Source organism: Rhinolophus hipposideros (genome assembly GCF_964194185.1).
Source record: "Rhinolophus hipposideros genome assembly, chromosome: 5".
Classification (NCBI taxonomy): Eukaryota; Metazoa; Chordata; class Mammalia; order Chiroptera; family Rhinolophidae; genus Rhinolophus; species Rhinolophus hipposideros.
The window spans coordinates 31,304,231-31,323,805 of record NC_138051.1 but is presented as its reverse complement, the minus strand read 5'-3'; the positions used below and the strand labels follow the sequence as shown (position 1 = coordinate 31,323,805).

General features: G+C 45.6%; 3 protein-coding genes across 4 annotated transcripts in view; 1 reads left to right on the top strand and 2 right to left on the bottom strand.

The window, feature by feature from the left end:
• The window catches only part of SLC12A6 (solute carrier family 12 member 6), an 86,486-nt gene extending 82,809 nt beyond the window's left edge, over window positions 1-3,677 (bottom strand). Inside the window, exon 1 of one of the 2 annotated variants that reach the window (XM_081049080.1) lies at window positions 2,037-3,677. In XM_081049080.1, coding sequence (XP_080905206.1) covers window positions 2,037-2,307 — 271 coding nt within the window. In that variant the 5' untranslated portion in view covers window positions 2,308-3,677. The remainder of the gene's footprint in view (window positions 1-2,036) is intronic. The other variant, XM_081049081.1, reaches the window with a different exon arrangement.
• Window positions 3,678-5,297: 1,620 nt separating this feature from the next.
• Window positions 5,298-7,588, bottom strand: NOP10 (NOP10 ribonucleoprotein). Its single transcript, XM_081047261.1, has 2 exons — window positions 7,459-7,588; window positions 5,298-7,159 (listed from the first exon to the last, which is right to left on the bottom strand). The coding sequence occupies exons 1-2, from the start codon at window positions 7,510-7,512 to the stop codon at window positions 7,019-7,021; spliced, it is 195 nt and encodes a 64-aa protein (XP_080903387.1). The 5' UTR covers window positions 7,513-7,588; the 3' UTR covers window positions 5,298-7,018.
• Window positions 7,520-18,800, top strand: NUTM1 (NUT midline carcinoma family member 1; the record flags this gene model as incomplete). The annotated part of the gene is given in 9 exon segments (XM_081048954.1): window positions 7,520-7,616; window positions 9,093-9,307; window positions 9,309-9,405; window positions 11,121-11,826; window positions 13,932-14,060; window positions 15,194-15,333; window positions 15,822-16,111; window positions 16,384-16,500; window positions 16,845-18,800. Coding segments are annotated over 9 exon segments (3,747 nt in total).
• Window positions 18,801-19,575: the final 775 nt, after the last annotated feature.

The following is a 19,575-nucleotide window of genomic DNA, read 5'->3' as shown; positions in this document are numbered from 1 at the left end:
ACAGGATACCAGTCATCATAAGAATTGTTTAAAAAAGAAAAAGTAGTTCATTGGGAAAGTAGGAAACTAGTTTCCCGAGAGTATGGGGGGAAAATGTGATGTAATGGCTGGATAGTTAATTTCCCTTTCATCTAGTACCTGAGAGTATTTAAACATTAAGGAACGTGTTAGACAGAGAGCCAAGCTTTCTGTATCCACCTAAACAACATATATTTCACCTAGATATGTCCCCGGTTTTATTTTACCCCTATAGTATTAAATGATAGCCCTCTGGACTGTAAAGAATGCTTACAAGTAAGACAGCGGCCTGGGCAAGGATCCCGTTCTGCAAGGCTACCACATTATGGAAATCAGCCCACTTTTAAAAACAGAATACAAACACAATTCCATAACATATAAGTCACAAACCTAACAGTACTTAACTATAAATTGTCTAATGACAACTACAGCAGTAAAAAAAATTAACACAGTCTTTACCTGGTATTTTTACAACCTAAATACAGTATAATAAATAAAAACTAAAACTACAATTTTACCATTTGGAGGAAAAAAGTGATAAATTATTTTCATTCCATAATGTAATTTTAACACTGTGGTACACAGTGTAAAGTTTGTCAAATTGAAAATAGTTAATTCCCTGGGTACTAGTCTAGTCAGGGAACCACTTCTTAAATTATATAAATGTCTAACCACTATACTGTACACCTTAAATTAATATACAATATCGAATAAGTTGTAAAAAAATAAATTGTAAAAAAGAATTAAAACAAAAAAAAAGTTGGTTAAGTCCAGGAATCAATCTACAATATAATACCTCCATTAAAAAAATGTTTAGTCGAAGATAAGTGAATTCTAGAGGACTGTAAACTTTACCAAATCTACTTTGTCTCCAGACATTAAAAAAATACAAACAGAAACAAGGAACTAAAATTATTCTGGTTTCCTGCGCCCTTTAGGTTAGGAGGAACAGTATTTCCTGACACCGGAAAATCGCTTTCACAAGTCAGTGGCTGAAGCTAGTTTTCAAATTTGGGTAGAATATCATTTTAAGAGTCTTTAAGATTCTTATGAGAATTTTCATTAGCAGACATATATCTACATTAGTTAGAAAACAGAACCAAATATAAAGACTGTAAAACTAAACATATAAAGCAGTACAGCATTTCTCAAACTTTTCTACTTTAAGAGTCCAAAAAATGTTATGATCTCCCCAAGTTATTCATCTCTCTCTTCCATCTCCTCTTCCTAGTAAATCCAATGAAAACTTCCAAGCCAGCTGACACAAACTGGTTCAGGAAATTAAGGTCTGCAGTAGTCCATCTAAGTCAGAAGTGACTTGTGCGCTATTTGCAGACTAAAAAGGCTCAATACTCAATACGTACCATTTAAAGTTCAAAGTGAAAATATCATGTAGGAAACAGGCCCTAAAAGCTTCTTTAGAATTTCTCCATTCAACAGGATAGCACAGTAGATCTACCCAGACTCACCCAGAGTGAACTTAGCTGTGTGAACCATTCTTCGTAAAATACAAATTTTTAAAAAGAATTTTGTGATACAATATCTGGTATTTGTAGAAAAGCCAATAACTAAGATATGATCAATAACTACTTGTAAGTGGCCTTCAAAGCTGATTGTACTAATTAGAGCCCCAAAGCTAGCTCTGCACTAAATTTTACAATTTAGGATTCTGTGCCAAAAAACTATTAAATTATTTGCCATTCATCCTTAACCAAAAGACTCATTTGAGTTCTAAGGAGACAAAATGAGGAAGTAAAAATATACATCGACTTTTCTTCTTGCCACATACCTTCCCACATGCCTCATCATCCCTCTTATATAAAGCAATTGAATTAAAAATGTATGGTTGCCCTTTGACAGAAGCTCAAATCCTTAAAAAGGATTCCTAAGGATCTCAAAAAGAGGTACACTGGTTCCCGATGGTTATTGTATAACAGAAAAATGATCTCCCAGGAGACAGTCATCCTCCATAAATAAACCAGCAATAAAAGTATCCTGTCATCTGTGTTTCTACTTACCCTCTGTAACATCCTGGGGGTTAGAAGTCCTGTCACTGGCTGGGTCCAGTGCAACAGTGGCCAGTGAAGTGGTGGCTCCAGACATCTCACTCATTGGCTCACTACGGCTCGTTTCAGGCACACTTTCCCGGGAGCTAAATCTTACCCGGGAACTGGATCGGGAGCTGAGGTCCGGGCTGGTGTCTGACATCCCTGGAATATCATCGATCTTTGTTGGTGTCACCATGAACCGAACAGAAGCCATCTTGGTGGTGGTTTCTGGAGGATGCATTTTTTCTTTTTCTTTTCCTTTATAAGGGCAAAGAAAAACCCCGCAAAATCTTTCCTCCTACGCCAGCTGCTTTTGATCGCAAAAATAGAAAACTTAGAAAACCTTTAATTATCTTGATTTACACCACACAAACAGCCCCAAAGAAGAATCCGTATATTCAGAATTCAAGCAGTGTCCTAGAGAGTGCACTACCAGCAGCTGAAAAATATTTAAGAAAAAAAAAAAAAAAAAAAAACGGTGCCTATCTCCTGTAACTTCGTCCCTTCAGAATGAAGAGCTGTCTAGCTCTCTCTCCTGATCCGGGGCCGCGGGCTCAGGGCCATGGTCTTACGAGTTGGCCTTTCTCCTCTCGACCCCCCGGTTTCGGCCGAGGTAGTTAGTCCTTTATCTAGTAAATGTCCCACGGTTCTAGTTGAGCCAAGTGCGCGCAGGCCCACCCTTATCATGCAAATATAGCACAGATCAGATTGCGAAACGGCGTACACCCGGCCACCTGTTGTACATCAGGTGAACACCTCACAGGTCTGGCTGAGAGGAGGCGTGTGTACGGCCACCCGAGGTTCTTGAGGCCGATAATCCACTTGGATCTTGTGGGAGAGGTGCGCATGCATAACGAGAAAAATACCCCACACTAACTAACGTACGGAGAATGAGGACAGAAGGGTGAGCAGAGGAGGATCCAGGGGCAGAGCAGATTCCTGCCTCGGAGACGTCTACGGGGGTGGCCCGCCCACCCGGTTTTCTGGAAGCAAGGTCCCTGGGACCTGGGAGGCGGCGGCTAGCGGATCGCGACAACTCGGACTGCAGCTCCGGGTCGTGGCAGGTCGTCGCTACTCCTCTGAAGCCACGATCCGCTCTCTGGGTTTCTCCTGCGTTTGACAGGACCGGGCAACCCTTTGACCGGAGACGCTTTCTCCCCTACCAGGTCGCTGGTACTGCTTAGCCCCTCGAGGTTCTTCCTTCGGGTCCTAGCAGAAGAGGAGACGGCCTCGCGGGCTGCCCCTGGCTGATCAGGAGTGGGCGGCGCGGCCGAGGGACGGAGTTCGCAGGTGCGGGATCCCGGCGCCAGCTGATGCGGGGTGCGCGCGCAGCTGTTGTTTACAAGCCGGTAACTGTTTCCGAGCCGCAGCAAGCGCAGGCGGGCTCTGGCTGCCGGGGAGGGCGCCCCTTCCCTGGCCAGACGCCAGAGTAGCCGTTACGTGACCTCGCCGTTCCCGGCCCCGGGCCCGGCGGGCTTTGCCCGCGCCGCCGCAGCCCCTCCCTTCCCTCCCGGCTTGTTCCTCATTCGAGGTTAACGGTCCGAAGAGAAGCGGTGTAGCGATCGGAGGGCGGCACCGTCCCGTGAGCGCCGGGAGCCCCGCCCAGTCTCTGCCGCCCGCTAGCGGACGGAAAGGGATGCACGCATGCGCTCGCCTGAGTCGCAGCGGGACTGGTGGGCGAGGGGCGGGGCCTAACGTGGGAGGACCGGAGCACGACGGGAATTGTAGTTGAGTATGAAAGACTGAGCTATTAATACGTACGCTAGAGAAAACAAATCCTTTTCCTTCTTGGTTCAGCCGTCTCGCACCAACTCTGGAGGCATCTCAGGGAGCAGGCAATACCCCTTGCCTCAGAACCTCAAAAACCCTCTCTTCTTTAAAAGAGCATCTCCGAAAATACCATTCATAATTTCTTTAAAAATCACAAACCTCCCAATACCATATATCTAGGTATGACACTTACTGGAATTTTTATGTAGAGGTCTCTTCTAAAGCATTGTATCCTCAAGTTGATGCATTTTGCCCCCTTTTCCCGTCCTTAAAAAAATGCTGTCTTTCACAATGTATATATCTATTAAATCACATTGTACACCTTAAATATGTACCATTTTGTCAACTGTATCTCAATAAAGCTGGGGGGGAAAATCCTATGTTCACTTTCTAGTCAGACTGAAAATTCTATTAACGAAAATATCTTTAATTTTCGACATAGAGAAGATACTTTCTCTTGACTCCATTCCCAGTGTTTTCCGTACTACTGCCACCAGATATTTTTCTTACCATGTTCATTTAATGCACAAATAGACATGTTCAATGAATTTTGGCTCATCAGAGTTTCGTTTGAAAGTTATTTCCTATAGCTTTGATCATGACATTTAAATTTAACAATCTGGGCCCTGGCTTTGCCTGTGTCCTTCCTCTACACCAATGGAAATGTTTTAAGCATCATCTTTAATAATAAAATCAGAACTGTGTTTAAGACCTGAGCCAGGAAATTCCCTTTTATCAAATGGCATACAAAGTCCAGTCTGGTTAAAAAGATCCACGTAACAAAATGAGAAATAATCTCCATGTAAACTCCCTCAAAGCTAGGTGCTTTATAATGCTTGTGCCTGTTAATTCAGGCTCAGTTTGTTGTTGTTTTTATTACAGTGTAAGTTTACAGTAATTGCGTGGAGAAATTAATTTCAGGAGGAAATAAGTTTCCATCCTAAAGAACTCAGACCCTCGCCCAATAAGGCTCCGTGTTCTAACTTGAGGAAGCAAAAAATTCACCTCCCTGAGGGATGTTTTTTCCTCAGGCAGGCCTGTTCATTCAAATCTTAAAGACTTTCCCCTTATAAAGAAATGCTGGCTTTCTACAACTAATTTTGCTTCATATCAGAGTATTTTCATTAACTTATATATACTACTTAATACCTAATAGTATTAACTCTTAAGATTCTTCTCCCATTTCTGAGTACATCTAAAATGTTAATACCTAGGGTATCAAAGAAAAATCCTTGGTATATTCAAACCAGTTTACCTTTCTTTTCAAATTCAATTCAGAATATTTCCATGTTAAAGTCTTCTCATTTCAGTCTACACAGAATGTAGCATGGAACAAAGCTAATCTTTCTTTGGGGGAGGGGGAGTAAATTATAAGGACAGAATTACTGTCAACATTAAAAAACACTGGTAGCAGATTTCATTAATTGACTTTGGTGCTTAAGAAACTTCCAGAGCAGATCCTTTTTCTTTTTCTTCTGAATTTTTATGAGTTTGAGTCAAAACTGACAACGATGCCAGGAAACATCTGCTCAGCAGCTCCTTTTTCTAGCCAGTTGCAGAATTTTTAATATTTCTTCAATCATTATCCCCTTAACGGGGCAAGATTAAGTCTTTAAAATCCCTCAGACCCAATGGTAAGAACCTGTAAGTGACTAGGCTAAGAAATAAAAAAATTATTGACAGGAAACAAATATTTTGTTTCACCATTCCCATATGTTTAAGTAAATAATTGATTTGAAAATCATGTCTTCTATTAACTATGACCCAAGTTTAGATATTTTTTTCTTTTTTTCTCAGCAGTCAACAACTATCCTGAACTTCTCTGCTGGGATGGTCAGACATCAGATTCCAAGAGAAACATATTTACCCCTTTGCAGGGCCAGTCTGGATAAATCAAATTGGTGCTGATGTAAGTTACATCTGCTTCTGGAGTCTAGAATCTTGATGCAGTAGCAAAAGAAGATTGTAAAATTAGAACACAATCTCCACAAAGCAATTCTTAAATCTGTGGCAGTAAGCAAACATTCAAATTCAATGTCAAAAGCCATGAATGAGATAATTGGGGACATGAGAAGATTAACTTGACACGGTGAGCTAAAAGCAAGCCAGCATTTCTTGAATGCCAGCCAGTATACAATATTTTGCCTCATCATCCCTCTAATGTAAAGCAATTGAATTAAAAATGTATGGTTGCCCTTTGACAGAAGCTCAAATCCTTAAAAATCTCCCAGGTTTCTTTTGTTATTAACCCCCAACGGTAGCTTGAAAAACAAAATCGCCACTTCAATCTCTCGTACCTCATCTTTTAACTTAAGATCCACGTAGAGTTCCACATAGCAGCTAGCTCCCAGAGAGAATATAAAGTTAGGTGTATGTAAGACAATTCCTTGACGGGACTATTTCCAGAGGAGCAGCAAATATGCATAGAGGCATTCATATGCACAATGGTGGAACAACACTGTGGATATATATCCGCCACTGAACCCAATCTGTCATAGAGTTGGAAGAGAAGTTAGAAATGAAGAAAAAATTGGGACTAAAGAGGTTAAGTGACTTTCTTAAAGTTACGCAGAGAGGAGAGAATGCTGGTCTCCTGACTTCCAATTCACTGCCTTCCCTCTACAATATGGTTGCTATTATTTTCAAGCAGCTCTTCCACTTGAAGTCAAAATGTCACTTCAAGGGGCAAGAAATCACTTGCATGATGACAGGGGTATTTTTCTGTCAACGCTGACAATTAGGTAAACCTTTCTCAGCCTTTCTTTCCCTTCCCCAACACCCTCCTGCCACTAACACAGCACGACTCCTGCTACAGCAACGACTTACCATTTTCTTCCAAGTACTGTTGTGTCCCTGGGGTACGCCTCCCTCTCATCTCTCTTCGTTCTTTTGTTTTTTTTTAAACCACTTCCTTCTTCCCACAACATACAAAATAAGAGCTCTTTCAAATCATTTTAATAACCACCAGACAGTATGTCAAAACACGAAAAGAAGATTCAAACTTGTTCCCTGTAAGGTGTAGGCTACTATGATTGCCTCGCACAAGCACGATCAAAGGGAATGTTGACACCGGATTCCAAAAAGAAAGGGTGGTAACCAGGCATCAAGGCTCACAGATGGCAGAGGTTGGGTTCGGAAAGTCGCGGAGGGGGGAGAGCAGGCGGCATGCAATTAAGGGACCCTCAGAGGACAGGGCGCGGTTGCTGGGTCATCAGCACCTTGAAACGTTTCTTGATGGTGATTCGGTGTCGAGAGTATTTGTCGTCTGGGGAGAAGCGCGCAGGATGGGCCGAGCAGGTCTGTTGTCCCATGGGGTCAAACTTCTGCTCCAACAAGAGAGAACATAATCTCAGTACAGGGGTGGTGAGAAAACTCAAATCACTGGCGTCATAAGGAGATGGAGGCTGGGATGGGGAGAGGGACGCGCGGAAAATGATACGAAGGAAGACAGAAGACGCGACGGTCAAAACTAGCACCCATACACGCCGGCTCCTACCTTACCACGCCTGGCGTCCGGGCTTTCTAATTCCCCTCACCCAGCCAGGCAACTCCGCGGCTGGTCTCCACCGCTCCTCCCACCTACGTTTTTCGCCATGCCTATTTACATGTTTCCTTTTCTCACCTTCAGGGTATAGACCCGCTCTCCCTGTTCGTTGAGGTAATACTGGAGAAACATGACCACGATGAGGACAGAAGTTCGAATTCCGTCGGCAGCTCAGTCTAACAGTCTCTCGGGTTTGCCAACTTCCTTCCTGTGTAGCCGGAAGTGTCTCTCTCAAGGTATGCCGGGAAATGTAGTTCATTTTAGGTCTTTTTCCAGCTGGGCAGAAGGGGGCGCACTAGTGCAGGACTTGGCCCAGTTGCAATCCAGTTGCAACCTTGTAAACTTTGGTGCCCAGTTGCAACTTTGTAGGCTTTCTAAACACATGGAGGGTGCCCACTGTGTGCTAGACACTGCTAGGCGTTAGAGGGGGGATAGGGATGGATATGAGTTGAACATTAGTGAATAGAATCCTGTCTTGATTGCAAGATGCACACCCATATCAGGGGCAGTGGATTTATAGTGCGTGGAGAAATAAAGAGCTCCAGGATTCAGAGCCCCTTTACCTTATGGAAGAGGGAAGGTTTTTCTTCCCTCCCCTCTTTTCCTATCCGGTTCTCCCGCCCTATTTCAAAATATTGGCGGTAAAGAGTGCATGATGGGTATTTAATATTCTGCACAGCAAAGAGAACGTGAAGTTATTTTATGAAACTGGTGAAGTATGTTTTAGTGATCGAACCAAGATTCAAACCAAGATTCAAACTCAGGTCTCTCTACCACAAACTCAGCGCTTATAGTGGTGAGTAGCTAATAATAGCATAATGTACCTTCTAGGGGTTATTTCGAATGTTTTAAAGAACGTATAGAAATTCTTCTTATAGGACTCTAGTTTAAAGAAATGGAAACTGGAGCCCAGGTAACATTACAAAGATGACCTTTGCAGTATTATTTATAATGTCAAAAACATTGGAATATACATTAGTGTTATAACCGGGAAACCTGAAAAAAAAAAGTTATAAAACGTAAAACGTAATGATAATACATATTTATTTGCAGTGCATGAAATATCTCTGCAAGGATTCACAGGAACCATAATATTGGTTTCTTTGGGGACAAAGAACTTGGTTCCAGGGGAAAAGAGTGGGAAAGAGAGACTCGCTGTGCACTGTTTTGTATAGTTTTCCTTAGAACCATGCTAATGTAGTTCCCATTTTAAAAATTAAAATTATTTAATAAAATTTTTAAACAAAAATAACTTAACAAACAAAAGGACTTTTTGGTCTTGAAATTTTAGGTTGAATGCCTGTCTTTGATAGAATGGGGCTTTTCAACCAAGGGTAAGGCTGAACCTTCTGTGTACTGCAGAGCTGATGGTGGACTATTTGGGAACTGCAGGACAGCTTTCCAAGGAAATGATTTGCATACAGCAACCAAACACCCTGGGTCTTTCCAGACAATCCTAATTTCAAGCACTCCGTTCTCCAGATTCTTAAGTACACAGACTGTGTGTTCTGAATTTGGTTCAGAAAATACAGCGAACATTGAATTAATCAAGGGTCTGCCACAACCTGCTATTAATAGGAAGTCAGTTACAGAACTGGGTGGGATTTAAGGGCACAAAACTAAATATACTGGTGAAGAATTGTGTAGGGAATGGAGATGTATTAATAAAATTATAATGTTGGGAATCTGAAAATTTACAAATTGCCCTAAAGAGGTAGACAACAATTGTGTTGCCAAACTCTGGTTTGGTGGGAATTCCTGGCTACTGCCAATTTACCAGAGCTTGCTGTCGAATATCTCTCTACCCCAACCCCACATTCCCCTATCCCCTCCCCCACTGAAGAATTCCTTGAGTTCTAGATTCCAGTTCTGTTTTGATCTGATCTTTATCCTCCCCTCCTTGGATCCCTGTGTATCTACTGGAGCAAGCTTACTCTCTGGGTCCTCAAACTGACTGTCTCATTCTGGAGGCTTCCAGACAGCCACAGCTAGTGCCCAAACCTGAGAGGATGACTTCAGATGGAGGTAAGTCTGCAGGTGATGCAGAGTGTACCCCACCCCCTGCCACATCCTTGGGGATTCAAATTTGACACTTTACCTGGGGACAATAGGGTTCTTTGTACTGACCTAGAGGGACGTGAGAGTATAGATGCTACAAAAAAAAAAAAAAAAAAAAATCACACTTGGAGAGGCTGGGAAATAAGTTTGTGCCATGAAGACTAGGGGTTGGGAAAAAAACACTGGGAGTTGGGGAAGTAAGAGGGCCCTCTGGGATGCAGATCTAAGTACCTCAGAGGAAAGTGCTGAGTATAGAGAAGGGATGGCAGTTAGCAACTTGCTTCTCTGGAAGAGGGACCCCCTTTATCATGTGTTTGTGTGGCAGGGGCAGTGGTATGTGTGGCACACAGAGGGTTGAAGGGGAAGGCCCAGGATTCTGGGTCTTCTTTCAGTAATTGGAGCTTGCTCTAGAATTTTTCCCTGAGAGAATTGTGCTGGGGCCACTCTTGATGTATTGGAGGGTCAGAGTGGAGTGGAGGCCTTAGCTGGAGAAGCTGTTCAGTGGGGTTATTTGTTGCCAAGTCTATGGAGAAATGCCCTCCTGACAGCTAGACTGGAAGGTACTATAAGTGCTTCTGCTCAGAGCCTCATGGCTCCTTCCAGCCCCAGACATGGCTTCTCTTTCAGTTCATGGATCAGTTCTCCTTGATTCCCCCAGAGCTAGAGGAGGTGTGTCACTCCAGCCAGAATGAGAGCTGGGGCTTCCCTGAGAAGCTCTCAGTTTTTCTATTTTTTTTTGTGAAGCTCACGCCTTCAGACTTATTTCATTGTATCCGAACTTCATGGAATACTCCTGGCCCTCTGCTCTATGGTTGAGATGACACATTTGCTCTTATTCCGTGTCTCTTTCATGGTCAGAGAGCAGAAGCTGAGTGTTGTTAGTTTGCCAGTGGAATATTCTTGATAAGAGGTGGAGGAGAGTAGCATGAAATTAGGCAGATGGTCTATTAATATTATAAAAAGTCCTAGGAGACACATGTCCTGATTAAGTAATGTTTTATGTATTTATTCTCGGTCTCTGACGAGAGCCCACATAGCTCCTTCTTAGCAGGTACTGTTTCAGACTTCATTGTCAGTGCCTTGTTCTTGGTGGATGCTATATTTCTGATAGGGAATCCAAGCTGAAGGACCACAGATAGTCTGCAATGCCAAATTTTAACGTGTCCACCAGCTACTTAAAGCTCTGGAAACCTCCCTCCCCCCACAGCCCTCTCCTTGCCCATATCCTGGCCCTTATCTCTAGTCATTCTTAGCTATTATATAACAAAATTTCTGAGAACCAAACATCTGATCCACACACCCTCTCCTGGGAACAGCACTTCTGTGAGTGGTGGCAAGGACCACAGACCAGCTGGGAGCAGGGTTCAGGTGGTTTGAACAGGTTTGGAATTTGTATGACTATATATTCCAGATGTACCTGTATCCTCTGTGGGATGTGTTATGGAGTATGAGCTCATGGGTTCAAGAGTCACTGCTACTTCTGTAGTGCAATGATTTTCAACTGGGAGTAAGGAACATCAAAATCACTTGCAAACTGCAGAAGTTCCCCCTCCGTATATACCCTTCCTCACCTGTTGAGAATCAGAGCTCTGATTTTTCAGCAACTGAAGTGCAACTCTGATAATGTAGCTTCTGGTCTGCTTTTCTCCTACTGCACTCTCTCTTTTTCTTTGTCTCAACAGCATCTCCATTGCTTGGACCAGACATGACCATGATACCTGGCACAGCCCTATCTCCTTTCACTGCACTTCAGTTTCCCCCACCTGCTCCTGGCCCACCAGACCAACCACCCTGGGAGCTGCCTGCACAGGCCCCTGTGCCTTCAGCTTTCCCTCCAGGCAACTCTTTGATGCTCTCCGCTTTCCCTAGCCCAATGTTGGTGACAGAGGATGGGAGCCCTGGCCACAGTGGGGCTGGAGCTGGCAAAGTCATTGTCAAAGTCAAGACAGAAGGGGGGCCAGCTGAGGCCTCTCAAACTCAGAACCTGATCCTTACTCAGACTGCCCTCAGTTGGATTGCCTCAGGTGCTCCCTATGGGGGCCTCGAAGGTCCTCTCCCTCAGTTTGTGACAACTTCTAACATGAAGACCCTTCTGGCTACTAAGACTGTTGGGGTGAGCCAGGAGGGCCTCCTAGGCCTTCCTGCTCAGACTCAACCGTCAGCTTCCCAACTGGCTCTCCCTGTGTCCCCGGAAAAGGCTTGGCCTGGGCCACATGGGGCAACTGGAGGAGGTCTGCCAGTCGCCCAATCCAAGCCCTCACTGGGTGACCTCTCCTGTACCTCCAAGGGTGTTTATGAGAATTTTCGACGCTGGCAGTGCTACAAAGCCTTGGCCCGGATGCACTTATCCCGGAGTCCTGATGCAGAAGCTCTTTCCTGCTTTCTTATGTAAGTGGGGAGACCTGAGGTCAATTATCCTGGGGCTTTTCAATAAGGAGCGCTTTGGGGTGGACAAAAGAGGATAGGCTATGTAGGAATATTCAAGGGCAGGTCATGAGGGTGACGGAGAGATGCTATGAGTACCAAAAGTACGATGATGATGATGGTGATGATGACGATGATGATGACGATAAGCCTTTTCAGTCTTTAGCAAGCCTGCAGCTGTGTGCTCTCAAGTGATGCTTACAACCCTGTGAGTTCAGGCAAGCATTTTTATGATAATCCTCATTTATAATGAGAAGACTGCAGCTCAGAGAGGTTTCCTATCATACAGTGAGGAGCAGTGATTGGAACTTAGGTCTTTGACACTAAGTGCCAGGTCCTCTCATTCTATTTTAACACCTTCGGACATGGCGTTGAGCCATTCAAATGGGCCAGGATAAGGTGTGACTCATTCCTGTGGGAGAGGATGGTGCGGGGCCAGGCAAAGGACCTTCTGTGCGTCACCTCCTCCACCGCTCCCTATTTTATTCAGGAGAATTCAAATCAAAATGGGGAGGTGGTAGAGCTTGCTGAGGTGAAGGGCCTAGGCTCCACCACTCTCTAGTTTTGGGGTCCGGGCTCAACATTGCATATTTTAACCCTCAGTTTTCTCCCCCGGAAAGGGGATAGTTATTTGTATCTCACAGGATTGCTGAAAAGAGGAAGTGAGTTAATATGTGAAGCGCTTAGCAGAGTGCCTGGCACAGAGAATGCCTCACTAAATGGTACCTGCTGCTGTTGTTGTTATTATTAATATTATTATAAAAAGTCAATCTAGAAGAGGAAAAAACTCAAAAGGCCAAAATCTCTTGCTGAAGAGTGAGTGGATGCTTTAGTCAAGGAGCCCAGGGTCAGGGGTTTTTTGTGTTTATAAAACAGAGTCATTGGCCATCTGGGGAATTTTCTCTTCTCCCCACGCAGACCTGTTGCCCCTATCACTGCACTCAATATTTTGTGTAAACCACTACATAACACATTTTACTGAATTTAAAAAACATACACTCTGTTATCTCTAGTTGCTGAACTCTTTTTCTTCTTTAATACTTTTTTATTGGTAGACTAAGTGATTTTTTTATATTAATTTTAGGAATATAAAATCAAGTGCCATGAAATTCTATCAGGATTTTGTTTGGAATTGCATTGAAATTATGAATTACTTTTTGTTGTTGTTGCAACTTGAAAATCATTTTTTATGTATTTTATAATGGAAGATTACTGATACTTTTTTTTTTTTGTAAGTGGCTGAACTTACAAAGTATTAAGTATAGATCATCTTACCTACTACCTGCTTTCTCCAGACAGCTCTGAATTCTCTCTTGGAGGCAGGAAGGCTGAATTTCTAACTTCTGCCAGCATTGCTTTTGGTTTTGACCTATTCTTGCTCTCTACACTTAGGGGCTTTGGGCAGGGTCTTCCCCAAAGTGCAGTCCAGACCCTCTGCAACAGTCACCTGGGAAGCTGGCATCAGTCCTGGGATCCTCGGGCGCTGGAATCCATATTTATAACAAGCTTAGCCCTGTGATCCTAGGCACAATAAAGCTTGGGGACTCGGGAAGTCAGGAAGGCAAAAATGAATCAAAAAGAACTTACAGAGTATTGATATTTGACTGTCTGGGAGGCATATCCTGGAGGTAAAAGCACTTAAAAACCAACAAATAAAAACACACAATCTTTATTTAGAGATTCATTTGGGTTAGTAAGTGCCTTTTTAAAAAATGCAAAAATCCTAGTGGGCAGGGTTAAGCCTACTTTACAATGAAACCCATTAATTTAATAACGTGAGTGTTTTCTTCCTAATGTTAAAGACAGCACTGTGAGAATTAAGGGTACTTAATTTCAAAAGATGGGGAGAAGAATCATCTGTTTGATTTTGTGGGAGATTTGTAAATTTCAGTGGGAAGAAAGGCCAATGGATGGGAAGTTGGGAGTCTGAAAGCCTAATCAGAAGTGGGACGTGATGGAGTGAGGGCCGCTAGACCTGAGGAGGGGCAGGGTGTGTGTATTAGGACAGTATCAGGACAAGTGGATGGGGGGACACTTGTAGAATGTGACTGACTCAATGTGGGGTTTAGCCCAGTGCTTCGTTCCCTGGCCCGGCTGAAGCCCACTATGACCCTGGAAGAGGGACTGCCAAGGGCTGTGCAGGAGTGGGAGCGCACCAGCAACTTTGACCGGATGATCTTTTATGAGATGGCAGAAAAGTGAGTGACAAACTCTTGTTCTCCCAACAGGGGCTGTGTGGTTGGGAGGGTTGGGGGCAGGTAAGAGAGGTTTGAGTCTGGGTATGTGGATGATTATTAAAAGGGATTCTAGGAAGAGGGGTATAGACTAGGATAGGGTTTCCTGGATCATTGCTACTTCTTTCACCACCTTGGCTCTAGAGTTTTTCTGTTCCTATATCCTCTTGGAAGCGTTCCCTTTTCCAGATCTTGAATTATATAGGGGCTTGATATTGCAGCTCTTAAGATGGGATTGGAGCTCAATTGGTATAAAAGTCCATGCGGAAGGGACCTAGCAATGAGGAGGTAAGCTCCATTAGGCAGGTTCTTTCCTATGTCACTGACCAGGTAGCAAGTGGCTATGGCTGCAGACCTTGGGACCACCCCTCCTCTGGAAATAGTGGCACAGAGATTGTTTATCCCTATCATCCCAGGAAGGGGCTGGTTCTTAAAGAGGTTGGTCAGGGGAAGCCATAGTCCTATATGCCCAGCATGATCTCCTGGCTCATATCCCCCACTTCTCTCTGATAATCTCCTTTGTTAACAAAATAACTGAGGAAAATCAACCCTTTCCTCCAAGCTTAGCTTTCACTTTCTCCACCAGATCTTCTGCACCTGTACCTTCTATAGTTACTCTTTCAGGGCCATCCTAGTCTAAGGACTCCTGGATCTCAGCACTGCCTCCTGGTGGGAACTGCTTTGCATTGCAACCCCAGGCCCCGCTTCAAGATTTCAGCCATTTTTTTAATGGTTGTAGGCAGGGGTAGATGAGGCCTTGAGGAGGAACCTGCTTGTGGGATCACTGAATAAATTCAACAAGTCTGTATTAATTGTTGCTGTATACCCTCTGTGATGCTGGGTGAGCTATGGTATGAAAAAATAGAAGGCATGGCTCTGTCCTGGAGAAGATTACAAACTCTAGATTATTCATTTTCTTAACAAGCTTTCCTAAATGCAGGCGAAGCTTTCCTAAATGCAGGTGAAGGGACTATGTGGTGACCTTGTGAGGGTTCCCCAGAATTGTTATTTGGCCACTGTGAGCAGCTCCTTCCTGGTCTCTGGGTTTCTGATGGGTCTCGTCTCAGCACTGCTCAGGCCTTCCTCCCCTTCTGCAGGTTCATGGAGTTTGAGGCCGAGGAGGAGATGCAGATTCAGAACACACAGCTGATGAATGGGTCCCAGGCCTTGCCTCCTGCAGCCCCTCTGAAACTTGATCCTCCGGGGCCCCTGGCCCCTGAGGTTTGTCAGCAGCCAGGTAAGTCTACCAGTTCTGACAGGAGCCTTAGGCTTAAAGGGAAGGCATACAGAAAGCAGTCACGGGTTCGGGGAGGCATTGCCCTTGCTTCTGTCACTTTCCCTCCAGTGAGTGGCATTTGATGTACCAAACAGGACAAACATAGGAGGCTGGGTTCTCAGGTTCCCTTGGTCCCAAACTAGGTATTGATTTTGGCCAAGTAACCAACTACTCTCTCACTGAAATTATAAATGCACCCTATAATACCTCATTGGTCTAAGAAATGGAGGCTAGATCAGGGGACTTCTTGGAATTTCAGGGGTTCCAAGATTCTACATAAAGGATTCTCTCTTAGATTCTCCAGCTCCTCAATCTTTTCCTATGGCTAGTACTTTTCAGGGTGGCCTGGTCCAGCCTGGAGCCATTTCAGTGTACTCCCCTAGGGTGGGGAGGCAGAAGTTACAGTGTCTGTACCACTTTCCATTTCTCTTTTCCATATCTTCCCTTAGTGTACATTCCCAAGAAGGCGGCTTCCAAAGCACGGGCCCCCCGCCGGCGGCAGCGCAAAACCCAGAGGCCTCCAGTTCCTGAGGCACCCAAAGAGATCCCACCAGAAGCTGTGAAAGAGTATGCTGACATCATGGAAGGGCTGATGGGAAGTCACTTGGCCACTGGGGAGTCAGATGGAAGACAGGAAGAGGAAGAAGAGCAGCAGCAGGAGGAGGAAGGGATACATCCTGATGCAGGCCTCCTGAGCTACATTGATGAGCTGTGTTCTCAGGAGGTCTTCGTCTCCAAGGTGGGCTGGGTCTGGATGTCTGGTTTCTAGCAGATCCCGGGGTGGGAACTCCAGGGAACCAAAGGTCTAGGGTTCTGCCTGAGGCAGGTAGGAACTAGGCTCTGTTCCATATGAGAAATGTGTGTGTGTACGCATGTCTGTGAATGTGTGTAGCTGGTCATGGTTTATAACAACCTGGGAGAGGGGGTGGGGGGATCATGGCTTCTCTAGAGCTTCTTGGCTCACGGGTTATCTCCTGTCAGACTCACATCACTTTTCCTTCTGCTCCCCAGGTGGAAGCTGTCATTCACCCTCAGTTTCTGGCAGATCTGCTGTCCCCAGAACAACAGAGGGATCCTTTGGCCTTGATTGAGGAGCTGGAGCAAGAAGAAAGACTCAGTCTTGCCCAGGTAAATTTGGGGGGTAGAGAATATTAGAACAAGAAGCTCGCATGAAGTTAGCTAACCCTACACTGTGCTGGATGGTATGGTTTCTAGAGAGGAACAGCTTTGGATTGGGCTTTACATGCAGAAGAAGTAGATAAAGGACTGAGGACACCCAGGAAAAGGGGACTGTAAGGGCTCAAAGCGTGGGAATAAGGCCCAAGAAGAGGGAAAAGAAGAGCTACGGTATCTTGTCATTTAAGCCACTTGCTTGCATTCTCTGCCCTGCCCAAGTAGCATCTCCTTACCACCCACTCAGTCACCCCTCCGACAATCACGTGTAGCACGGTATTTGTCCATTCTCCTTCCAGCTGGTCCAGAAGCGACTCCTGGCCTTGGAGGAGGAAGAGGAGGCCGAGGCACTTCCAAGTTGCAGTGGAGTTCAGTCTGACTCAAGTCCTTCCTTTTCTGACGAGGAGGAAGATGCGGGTGGGAGACTTCGGCCCTTACCTGGGCTTCGGGTGGCTGGGGGCCCCGTTCACCTTGGAAAGGCTGCTCCTCCAGGAAAGAGGGCAAAAGAAACACATGGTAGGCAGGAATGGGCCCCAGATGGCCTGAAGGGAATGCACATGGATATGAACACCCTGCCATCTCCCAGCAGCTGGGACCTGCAGCTAGAACTTGCAGCTCCACAGGGAACACAAGGGTCTTTAGGTACAAAGAGAAGAGGGCCTGGGAAGGTTACAAACCAGATATTCCCACATCAGAATGACCTGGGAGGTCTTGGGTCCCCTGGGCATGCCCTAGTGGCTGACAGGATTCCTGAGGCTCTGCCCCTTTGCTGGCAGGGAGGCCCCCAGCTTGAGATGGTTCCCAGTTTGGATGTTGGACTTGCAGAGCTGGCTCCTCTGCAAGAACAGAGGTTAGAAAAGCAGGTCCTGGGGTTGCAGACAGGACAACAGATAGTGGGTCTTGGAGTGCCGCCTCAAGGGAATGAGCTGTTTGCAGTTCCCCAGGAAGGCTCTTCAGGAGTCATGTGGGGAGATGACAGAGGTTCTCCCATGGTTCAGAGTTATGAGCAGAGCCCTTCTAGAGCAGCTGGGGACGGGGATGGGGCTTCTCTCAGTCCAGGACTTTGGCTCAGCAGTGAGATGGATGCCATAAGCTTGGAATTACCCTTACAAATTGAGGAGGTCACAGAGAACTTCTATGATGGGGAATGTGTACCTGAGCACCAGGGAAGCTGCCAGGTACTGGGCTCCAGTAGCAACATTTCTCTGAGTCCTGGAGAAACCACAATATTTGGGGATGTGGGGAGCAGTGCAAATCCCTATGGAAGCATAGATGCCACAGCTGCCCTAGAAAAGAGAAACTATAGCTCAGCCTTGAGGCCTGAAGAAAATCGAGAACAGAGCCCTGAGAATATACAGGAGCCCAATGACCTGTGGGCTGACAGTTGCCTTCTGTCGCTAGAAAGCAGTATTGGTGGCTCCACAGTGGTTTCCAAAGAAACCCTCCTGCCTGCCTGTCAAGGCAATATCCTTATCCAGGGGACCCTGGATGCCTCCTTCTTCCCGGAGGCCAGCCAGGAGGCAGGGAGTGGTAATTCCATGTCCTCACTGTTGGAAACCACAGACCACAGCAACATATTAGACGTTAGAGATGACTGTGGCTTCCAACTAGGGGTCAGCGAGGAGACCTGCCCACCAAATTTTTATTCTTATGACCCCCAAGGAGAGGACACTGATTTACCCAAGTCTAAAGACCTTCCTCCTTTACCAGGGAATCAAGAATCTTATGCATACGGGATCCCCAGATCCACATCTCCCCAGGGCCTGGGGAGCACTTCCCCTCAATGGGGAACCAGGGCTGCCTTAGTTCTGAAAGAAGCCTCTCCTGGTAGTGAAACACGCAGTTCAGCAAATGGGGCCAAAGCAAAGAAGGAGGTGGGGGAGGAAGATGAGGAACTCTCCAACTTTGCCTACCTCTTGGCCTCCCAACTGAGCCTGTCACCGAGGGGTCCTGCTCTCAGTCCTCACCCTGTCTCAGGCCCGTCCTCTACAGGTCAGGAGATCCAGAGAGCATCCCACTCCCTCTCTGCTGAGGCAAGAGGCCTCGGCCAACCTCCATATCTTGTTGCCAAGTCTAGGAAGCAAGCTCTAGTTGGAGGTCCAGTCCCTGCTGAAAAGAGGGCCTACCTGGGAGCTGAACTTGAGGTCTCGGGGGAGAAACCTCTGGTTCTGGAGGCAGTTCGACCCTCACAGGCCCCTAAGAGAAGGCGTGACAGTTTCGTCACGGGCAGAAGGAAGAAGCGTCGTAACCAGTAGAGAACAGCAGGACCATCCTATCCCTCATGCCAGTCCCTAAAGCATCACCACTCCCCACCCCCACCATTCCTGGGTTTCACCCCAGCTGCATACCAAGCAGGAACTTGTTCTTAACCGTTTTGTGGTTCTGTAAAAGTGGTGAGTGTGGGGGAGGAAGGTCAGACAGGCCAGGTTGGCAGTGGTGCCTTGGGTGGGAGGTGAGAAGGAAGTACCTTTGGAAAAAGTTGTATAGGGAAAAAAATGAATAAAGATTTTGTTGTTAGAAAATACTCTCAAATGTGCTCATTTAGGTGGGGTAGGATGCTGTAAAGAAAAGGAGGTGGGGTGGCCCTGGATTCTACAGGTTGACACCTTTCCAGCCTCATCTAGGCTCCCTGCGAAGCCCCAGCACCGAGAAGTCCCCAGCGAGCACTTCATTCCTCCCTTCATCAAAGGCCTGGACTCGGCTGTTGGGAGGGCTTCTCTGCACAGCCTGTCATTATCTGTCTCCCTTTAAAAGTCTATACATGTTACGAGATGCTCTCTGTTTTTTACCTGTCAGATTTCTGGGATAGGTATCTAATTTTCTAAGTCTAATTTTCCATAATTGTGTCTAGACCTAGCACCTTTCTTTAGGAGGGCCTTGTTCTCTTCTTCCTTGAAGAGAGGCTGGACAGGAGGGATTTCAATGTCCTCAACTCACCCCATGGCAGAAAAACCCTCCTGTGTGGTTGGTCTGAGGAGGCATCAATCTCAGTAGGATATTAAATATGGAATGGTAATTAGCTATTTTTTA

Coding starts and splice junctions, on each gene's coding strand:
- NOP10 (XM_081047261.1), bottom strand. CDS start 7,512: ATGTTTCTCCAGTATTACCTCAACGAACAGGGAGAGCGGGTCTATACC. Junction 7,160..7,458: donor AGCGGGTCTATACCCTGAAG/GTGAGAAAAGGA, acceptor TTGTTGGAGCAG/AAGTTTGACCCCATGGGACA.